At 47.4% G+C, this 10,063-nt stretch overlaps 1 protein-coding gene across 1 annotated transcript; it reads right to left on the reverse strand.

The window, feature by feature from the left end:
* Positions 1 to 4,505: 4,505 nt before the first annotated feature.
* On the reverse strand, positions 4,506 to 4,811 carry LOC132490503 (non-histone chromosomal protein HMG-14-like). Its single transcript, XM_060098863.1, has one exon. It carries the CDS (start codon positions 4,809 to 4,811, stop codon positions 4,506 to 4,508), a length of 306 nt encoding a protein of 101 aa, XP_059954846.1.
* Between the last annotated feature and the right edge of the window lie 5,252 nt (positions 4,812 to 10,063).

Here is a 10,063-nt window from a genome sequence, read left to right on the forward strand (position 1 = left end):
CAAGGAGTAGGGTTCAATCAATACTCTTCCCAGAGAACCTTAAAGGAACACACACACCTGAGGGTGGCATCCCATGCTGCCTCTTTTCTCAGGACAGAATGGCTTTCCCAGGCACAGAATTGGGCCTGTCACTGAGCACACCTCCAAGGCAACTCAACTGTCCTCACCATGTTAATTTTCAGAGTTGATTCTTTTCAGCCCCACGAGCCAATTTGAAGGCAAGCATTTTCCATCTTCCCAAGTCACTGTGACCCAAAAGAAAATAAGAAAGCTAATATTCAAGCTTCTTCCTCCTGGAGAAATTGAAAACTTGACCACTTTTTCTTTGTTTCTGCTACATCTAATTCAGTTGTTCTTAAGCTTGAGAGTGAATAGGAACTCACTTTCGGTGTCCATTAAAATGCCAGTCCTTGGGTCCCACCTTGAGATACTGTAGTTCCACAGGTCTGGAGTGGAGCCCAGGAATCTGCAGTTTAAGTTGCCCTGGTGATCAGAGACCACACGGAGAAAACTGAAGTTTGGCATCCCCATTACTCACAAAATCTTTGAGCTCATGGAGCCTCCGCCAACCCCGGCCCCGCCATTGTCTCCTTTCCTTGTATGACCTCAGCTCTGGATTGCATCACTGAAGGCATCTGATGAGTCAGGAAAGAAGAAATTTCCTAGCTGTGTGGTAACTCTGCCAGAATCCTGGCCTCCACATGCAGGGAGACGTGGGGGGAGGCAGATGTTGGAGGCTGCCTCCCAGCAGCCACCGCCCCCGCCCCCATCCACCCTTGCATGCTTTTTCTTGCTAAATAGAACCCCAGTCCTGTTCCAGAATCAGGTGACATGTGTTTCATGGCAGGCTGGTCCCCAGCCCCAGCCCCAGGGAGGAATCTTGATTGGTCTAAATGATGGGTTTTCAATCCTGGCTGTACCTTCAAGCATCAGGGGAAATTTTAAAGATAGCCATGAATGTATCCCGTCTGAGATCAGTTAAAGCAGAGTCTCTAGGACTGGGATTTTGGCATAGATACATTTTATGTTTTGTTTTTTAATTCTGCAGGTGATTCTAGTGTACAGCCATGGTTCAGAACCAAACCAATCATAATAGTAATTCCATTCTCCTTGCCAATGGTTGACTTAAGAATGAACGCATGGCATGTTTATGGCATAAAAGGAGATATAAATGGAAGGATCCATATTCTTCAAAAGGGGCATGAAGAAAAGTTATGTCTTCTTCTGACCTTCTGGCCTTTGGACATTGTGTGAGAGTGATGGCAGCCATCTTGCGACCATGAGGGTCAACGTGCTTGCAAAGGTCAATGTGCTGATGATGGCTGAACAAAACCATGGCAGCAACCTGGGTCTTGCATTTGCTATTGAAGCCTTGCATTCAGTATTGAACTGCTAAGTTAACCAACCCTGGAGCCACCTTATCTCTGGACTTCTGGTTATGTGAGATAGTAAATGTTTTCCTTATTAGTTAAATCACTGGTTAGGCCTTTTTGTGGTGGTGGTGGGTTTTTTTTTTTTTTTTGGTTGTTTTGTTTTGTTGCTGATTCACCAGCAAAAAGCATCTTAGATGACACAAGAAGACAGAAAATTCTATCAAGGCTGCCTGTTGGTTCCAATTGCCCTTATAATGATGCCCTTCTTATCTTTCTGTAATGAATAACCACACCTCCCCAACTGAATCTGGCTCCCTTAGGACTCCAGAGAGGCAGAACACCATACTGACTAAGCCCATGGGTTCTGGCACTGAAGTCAGCCTGCCTGATTCAGATATGCACTCCACTACTAACTAGCTGTGTGATTTCTGGTAGTTATTTAAGCCCTCTAAGCCTCAGTTCAGTCATCTGTAACTTAGGGATAACTTTTACCTATTTCCCAAATTTGGGAATTTAACATGTGGATTTCATGAGATAATCCACACAAAAGTCCATTTCACAACATTCTTGGTGCCTACTGCTCAGTATTGAGTTAGACAGAGGGAGTCTGAATTTACTGGAACAGCCCCAACTTTTCAGTAAAGGCAATTCAGTAGTAAGACTAAATGCCTTTCTATGACTATAATTGTAAAAGTCAAGAAAAGCCCTTCGCCAAGCTCTCAGTTCCTGTTTCAAGCAATGAGGTCTCCATGGCTCTTTCAGGGAATGGAGTGAGCATAGTTTTTATATCCTCTGACAAAGCAGAGATGAGCTGAGGTGTTCCATCGTACTTTTACTGGGCACAGCACAGACATACGTGTCACCACAAGCTGTTCTTGCCGCTGCAGCCGTAAACCCTCAGAGCCTGAGGATGCCAGTTTCCTGACACATGACTCATTGGGCTCGGGATATCCCACAACATTGCTGGTCTATCTGTGTGTTTCTGTAATGTCTATTGCCATGTACTCAGGAGCACTTGAAAGAGAATCACAAAGGTGGGAGAAAGCAGCCTCCTGGGTTCTGGGGCCTCTCCCAGTGAGGTGTGGCCAAAAGGCTGAGGGCCAATCAAGACAAGAAGTAGGGGGGCTTCCCTGGTGGCGCAGTGATTGGGAGTCCGCCTGCCAATGCAGGGGACACGGGTTTGTGCCCTGGTCCGGGAAGATCTCGCATGCCGCGGAGCGGCTGGGCCCGTGAGCCATGGCCACTGGGCCTGTGCGTCTGGAGCCTGTGCTCTGCAACGGGAGAGGCCACAGCAGTGAGAGGCCCGCGTACCGCAAAAAAAAAAAAATAATTTTAAAAAAAAGATAAGAAGTAGGTCTACCTCTTCTGGAATGTTCTGATCCCAGGGGTGAGCCTGGGTTACAAGTTCAAGGAGTTCCTAAGCCTAGCCCCTCAACAGCAGCAGCCCTTTCCCCACCACTGCAGCCTACAGTATCTGTGGGCAGTATCCAGGCAAAGGACACCAGTGGCTAAAGACGTCTCCCTGGTCTCCCTGGGGTTCCAGCCTTTAACTTGGCTTTGCCATCAGTCACATGCTTGCTCTGCTGTTCAGCATGGCTAGCTCTGAAGGGTGGGATTAGATCGGAGGAGGAAACTATGTCCATATTTTACTTTAATCACATCTGGTTGAATTTGTTGCAATGAAAATGTGGGGTTTTAAGTACACTTTTTTTTTACTCCCTTAAAATGACAGTGGGGATTGGTGGAGAGCACAGGGTTGGGGCCGGTGGATGGGGTCAAGAGACCTTTCCATGACTTGTCTGCAATGAGAGCTTCCTGGTGACCCACCCCAGACAGGGTCCGGGCAGCATGGGGGAGGGAGTGTTGCCCAGCCCTTGCCTTCTTCTTCTTCCCTTCTTGCTTCCACACACGGGTCTGGTACCCACAGACCCCTTCAGGTCTTGCTCATTCTGTCCATGAGGCTTATTCAGAGGCTGCACTCAAACCCTAACATCAAAGACGATCTGGACACGGAGCCAGGGTGAAGCCCCAAACTGCCACCATTTGATTATTTTTCCATGTGTCTCATGGTTTTGCTTTGACACTATTTCTACCAGTATCTTTTTTTTTAAGATTTAATATGTGATCCTTAGTATACCCAAAAAGTTTAAAATATAATTACCACCTTTATGCCCACCACCCAGTTTAAGAAACAAACTTTTTACCGATAGAGTTGAAGCTGATCACACTCTCTCCTCCCCCTCCTCAGAATAACCTGAATTTGGCATCCATCCTATGTATCAGTTGGGATTAAGTTTAGCTACAAATCAGAAAACTCAAAACAGTTGCTCAAGCAAGATAGAAATTTATTCACTTTCATAAAAAGAGATCTGAAGGAAAGCAGTTCAGGGCTGCTGTGGGAGCTCCATGATACTCCAGGACCAGCTGTCCTGTGTGCCACCATCTACAGTACAGTTTCCACCTCCTGGACTAAGATAGCTGCAAAGATCCAGCCATTTCATCTACTTACAAGCCAGCAAGAAGGAGAAGGGAAGGAAAGAAGGTGACTTCTTGAAAACTGCATGCTATGGTTATATCATATCCCACTGCCCAGAACTGAGTCACAAGGCTGCCCCCAGTTGCAAGAGAAGGTGGAAGATGCAGCTTTATTCCACCTGGCTCTGTGCCCAGTTAAAAATCAGGAGTTGCCTTCTAAGGCAGAAGTGGAGAGTGAGATTGAGAGACACCTAGTGGTCTCTGCCACATCACAGTCTTTTTTTTTTTCTTTCATAATTGAGACTTTGTTGGTTGTTCTGAGGATCAGTACACAGACATTTCAATTTGTACACAATTCTTAACATACGTACCAAAAATCTAAAAAATCATGTACTTGTGATTCTTTTCTGAACAGTTATTCCAGTGACTTTCCAGCTTAAAATTTGGAGGCAAATTTTCCTTGACAGGAAATCAAGTACCAATATCTTCAAATATTGATATGCTGTTACATTGTAAGTCCCCCTCATTCACAATTTAATATCGTATACACTACATACTCAAATTGTCAGTCACAGCACATTAACAAAGTTATTAGAAGAACTGGACAACCATGACCAAAGATGTTACAGAGGGCACAAAATTCACAGGTGTGTGATATTAATCAGACTTGGCTTCTTTCTCTCCTGCTTCATCAGAGGCTGGGCTCTCCTCGTTTTTAGTTTCTCCATTTTCTGCAGGGAAGTCTTCTTTAGTCTCTTGGTTAGCCACCTCGGCCTGTTTTCCTTTTGTTCCCCTTCTCCCTTTTGTTTGCACTTTTTTGTCTGAAGATTTATCCTTTCCGGCCACCTTTTTTGGCTTCGTTTCCACTTTTGCAGGAGCCGGTTTAGCTGACAACCTCGCCGATCTCCTCTTGGGCTCCTCCTTCGCCGCCCCCTCGGTGGAGGTGACCTTCCTCTTGGGCATCGTGGTGGCGGGGCCGGCGCGTGCCAGGTGCCTGCGGGCCGAGATGCGCAGAGGCTTCCTGACGCTGGGCTGCCAGACCGCTGCCACTCCCCCCGCCGCCGCCGCCGCCGCCGCCAGAGCTGCTGGGACCCGCCCACATCACAGTCTTAGCCAGAATGCCAATTTAGGACCTTTTTCTTTTTTTTAAAGAACATTTCTAAGTATTTAGTTTAATTCAAGTATGCAAATAATAAAGCTCAATGAATTTTCACAAATGGATCAAGATATAGAGTGTTACCAAAAGCCCAGAAAGCCCTCCTTAAAACAAAAAAAGAATTCAATTAGAAAATAAAATCCCAGGTTAGTAGCTAGCTCATTCCGTGTTGGCTCACAAGAATTTATTTTGCATTACTCCGTGGTCTTAACATTTATTTTGCATTACTCCGTGGTCTTAACAAGAGTGTATTCCCACTTTCTCTTCGGTAAGTCTTTCTCCTGATGAACAAACTGAAGTTGAACTTCCCTTAAGAGAAATGCTGACCGACAAGGGATATGTCCATGGATTGGATACAGATGACTTTTACCGTGCAACTATGATGTGCCAGCGGCTATGCTGAGTGAAGATGCCACTTTTGATGCCATCCCCACTCCTGGATCTGCCACTGCCTGGGGTGTGTGACGTCACCTGAAACTGAAGTCACTTGAGCCAGCTCTGCCTTAGGCTTCTCATCTGCAGAATGGGGATAATATTACTGTGATGATTAAAAGAGAAAATTATTGCCCAAGTGGTCTATAAATATGAACCTCGACGTAAAGACGTTGCCCATTTCTCTCGGGAGACCAAGTTTCTGAGTTCTACCTGCACCATTATGGCCCCAGCAAACGGCTCCATTTCTCATGGTGCCTCTTGGTGCTCATGAAGGCGGGAGCCAGCCACCTCCCGTCACAGAGCTGATGGCAGACCGAGCACTGAAGAAGCATGTGCTTGACAGAGCCAATGGCTTGCTATTTTCTCCTTTTTTAACTGGATCTGAGCTGTGACCCCTTTGCCTCATGCTACTGCAGCCCTCCCCTAGGTTTCTGGAACTCTCGAGCTGTCTACATGCCTGATCTTTGTGTCGCCTTCTTCCCTCCCACCCTTTCATATTGTGCCAGCCCATACAGATTTAGCTCTTTTTTTTTTTTTTTTTTTTTCTGTATGTGGGCCTCTCACTGTTGTGGTCTCTCCCGCTGCGGGGGATGCGCAGGCTCAGCAGCCATGGCTCACAGGCCCAGCCACTCCGCAGCATGTGGGATCTTCCCGGACAGGGGCGTGAACCCGTGTCCCCTGCATCGGCAGGCAGACTCTCAACCACTGCACCACCAGGGAAGCGCCAGATTTAGCTCTTTTAATCTTGCTTCATAAATCATTTCTGTACGTCGAGTCCCTGCAAATGTTTCCCCTGAACTCGCTCCAAACCGAATCTAAAACACTTACCTTCTAGTAAATGCATCATAGCCGACTCAGTCTGCCACCGCTGCTGTCATTACCAGGAGAAAGATGATGTGGAAACTGCAGAGGAGCAGAAAAGGCAGGCCCTGGCCCTCTGTAGGTTGCCGTGTGTCTCCCTTTTTTAAAGATGCTGAAACAGCATTGAAAAGCCTTGCATGTAATTTACATTTTGGTCTTTACCATACCACCACCAGGTGGTGGTTAAGGGTTGGGACTCTAGCATGAGTGCTTGGGTTAATGTCCTGGCTTCATCACTTGTTTGCTGTGGGACCTTGGCCAAGTCACTTAACTTCCCGGAGCCTCCACTTCCTCAGCTATAAAATGGGAATGGTGAGTGTTTACCTTACTGGGCAGTTACGAGAATTAAGTGAGATAATGCATGCAAAGTTCTCCACATGGTGCCTGCTACTTCATGAGTGCTCAGTAAGTGTTAGCTGTTGTTGGTTTTTCCTGTGGCCTACTTAATAGCCATCCTCTTGTCATTATTAGCAAAACCCTGGTTTTATGCTGGATGCCAATACACCTTGGTTTAAAAACAATGATGCTAATGTTTTCTGGCTTCCCTTGCACTCAGAAGTAGTCATGTGACTCAGTTCTTTCCAAGGTGACTTCAGCTGGAATCCTCAGTAATGCACCCAGGAAAGCTCTTTAAAGGGAGCAAACTGAATTGGCATGTGCCTATCTGCCCTTCTCCCCTTCCTCCTTTTTTCTTGTTTCACATGTGAGTGTGATGTCTGGAGCTTCAGCAGCCATATTCTGACCATGAGCCAGATTTGAGAATGGCAGCCATATGCTCAGAATGATGGAACAGAAGAATAAAATGAGGCTGGGCCTCATTTTATGATGCTGTGGAGCTGCCATACTAGCCCTGCAGTGCCTTCCTTCAGACTTCTTGTTACCAAATAAACGAAGGAATGAATAACCCCCCCCCCAATCTGCTTAAACCTTTATTTGTCAGGTTTCTATTACTAGCAACCATGCACAACTCCTACCTGCCACAAGCATTAGGCTTCTTCTGATTAGGAACAACTCCAATTAGAGCTGGATGGGAGCCTGAAGTGGTTTTCAAACAGTGTGCCACAGAAGCTGGGAGGTTCCATGGAGCTCCCCTCTCAGACTGGAGATTGGGAGTGGGGGCATATGGGACCATGCTGCCTCTTCCTAACCCATCTTTTTTTCCCCAACTTCGTCTTAATGTGTTGTAGGGGGAGAGGTGGCCCAGTTAGCTTTTGTTTAAAGAACAGATTCCAGGGCCAAAAAAGTAAAAAGTTTGGAAATCAATGTACCTTTTCCAACCCCCTCATTTTATAGACGAGTGATCCGAGGCCCCAAAAGTGAGGTCACTTGCCCAGTCAAGCTCAGCCAGGCAGAGCCAAGAGGAGAACCCCAAGTTTTCTGCTCTTTACGGGTGCCTGCCAAGTGCTGGAACTGCCACAAAAAAAAAAGCAGATCCAAAGAGTTTACAATCCCTGACGAAGCCCCAACCCGCCAAGCCCTGATCAGCTGCCCACTCTAGGGGAAATGGACAGGCCTCTCCAGTTAGAACTAATGAGGGCTGGGAATGCCCTTTCAAGGCTCTGGGCAGCCAGTCTGCCCTCCTGCTGAGAAAAAGTTGGACCTGTTTCCTCTTCTTTCTAAGTAATTCATTAATTGTTTGTTTATTTTTTAAAAACACACACACACACACACTAGATGCAAAGGAGGTGAATGGATGGTGTGAAGTCCTCAGTACATGGGGTTCTTTGTCCCTGTTCCTGTAGTTCTGCTTTTCAAAATGCTGGCTTAATCAATTCAAGATCAATGGCTGCTAAGTTGCAGCTGTAAACACCGCCTCATTCAAGGTCAATTAGAGAGCAACCCAATGTTCTATAGCAGGAAGCTAACTATGGGAGGGCCTTATTCACAGAGCCTTCAAGTACTGTTTAGACGCCCTGTCCTTGCAGAGTTGCCCTGTTTGGGCACACTTGGTCTACTCAGTAGAAAACAAATTGCCATTTGGGTGGAATAACCATAGGTAATAACAATGCAAAATATCTCATTCTAGGACTTTACCTAGAAACTCTTTTCCTCATCCCTCCATTCCATCCAACCATCCATCCATCTATCCAATAAGTACTTATTGAGCACCTACTCATGTGTCTGGCACTAGTCCCAGAGAAAATAGGCAAGGTCTTCACTTGGAGCTTATTTGGGGGGAGTGGAGAGAGACTGAAAACCAGCACGTAAACAAGCAAAGACCAGAGCCTTTGCAAGCCGCCCAGAGGAGGCCACAGGGCACCTCCTCCGGGACAGCCAGGACAATGTAGCCCCACCCCCAGGCCAGCCCCCTGATTTAAAGCTGTGGTTAACTGTCTTATAACTATCCTATCGTGTAGCTCTCTGATAAGTAATCGTATCAGGTGTTTACTAATTATCAAGCACTCAGTGTTAAGTGCTTAACACTGGATTCTTCAGCTTAACTCTTTTAGGAAACAGGCTTTCTTCCCTCCTGCTGCCCCCAGGCAACCAGTGGGAGAGAGGGACCCCCAGAGCTCTCAGGGAGACCCAGATATCAGGGTGACCTCCGCAGCATTTCCCTTTGTGAGCAAGGGGCAAGGCCTGGGGCTGCTTACGGACTCTTCTTTATAAACTACAAAGCTTTCAGAACATCTGTGTGAGCCAAAAGAAAGAAATCAGCATAACGTAATCTTTCATAAATTCATTAGGCAACTATTTGAAAAGGCAGTGGAGGGGAACCAGAATAGACACTCAGAATTAGAGACCCAAGTTCAAATCTTCCTTCCACCACCCCTCCCTTCTTTGGCAAGCGCTTAATTTACTGAGGCTCACTTTCCTAACCTATAAACCAGTGATAACACTATCTTACTCATGGAACTGTTATGAGGATTTATTATTTATTTATTTATTTATTTTTGTGGTACACAGGCCTCTCATTGTTGTGGCCTCTCCCGTTGCGGAGCACAGGCTCCGGACGCGCAGGCTCAGGGGCCATGGCTCACGGGCCCAGCTGCTCCACGGCATGTGGGATCCTCCCGGACCGGGGCACGAACCCGTGTCCCCCGCATCAGCAGGCAGACTCTCAACCACTGCGCCACCAGGGAAGCCTGAGGATTTATTTTTAAGTGATGCTGAGCACATTTCTGGCATAGAGGGGGGCCTTCATAGATGGTGGCCGAATCTGCCTTGAGGCAGGGAGTCTCACCAAGAGATCAGGAGGGTGGCTTGAGCCAGAGGCGCTGAGGGTCTGACCTAAAGAGGGAGCCTTGGGGATGAGAACAATGGCTGGGAAAGATGTTGAAGTACTAAGGTCAGTGGGCCTTAGCCACTACCTAGGTAGGAGTGGGGGACAGCAATTCAGGAGGGCAAGGGACTGTGAGAAGCTTGGGAGACTTGGGGTGGTGCCATCGGCAAAGACTGGGGACACCAGAGGTGCTCAGTTTGGGGGTGCCAGTGGGCCACCAGGTAGACCTCCGTAGGCACCTGGCCGCTGGGGACTGTGGCGTTAGCCACATGGTGGTAGTCATGGCAGCAGTGGTTGGGGAGCTCTGGAAACATCCACTGTTTTCCACTGTCCAGCACATGCACACACACGCCTTCGAAGAACTTCTCCCCCTCCGCTCCCATTAGGGGCATCTGGCAGGACCGCCGCGCCCTGCCCCACAAAATACAAGGGTGGACAACAGGCCTAACCCCACTTGATCCCAGCACACAACTCCCTTGGTCACGCAATTGCTCCAGTGGTGAGCTTATGACCCAACACAGAGTGTTCAGAGCCCTTCCT

The sequence above is a fragment of the Mesoplodon densirostris genome, chromosome 1, assembly GCF_025265405.1.
Source record: "Mesoplodon densirostris isolate mMesDen1 chromosome 1, mMesDen1 primary haplotype, whole genome shotgun sequence".
In the NCBI taxonomy this organism is placed as follows: Eukaryota; Metazoa; Chordata; class Mammalia; order Artiodactyla; family Ziphiidae; genus Mesoplodon; species Mesoplodon densirostris.

Coding starts and splice junctions, on each gene's coding strand:
- LOC132490503 (XM_060098863.1), bottom strand. CDS start 4,811: ATGCCCAAGAGGAAGGTCACCTCCACCGAGGGGGCGGCGAAGGAGGAG.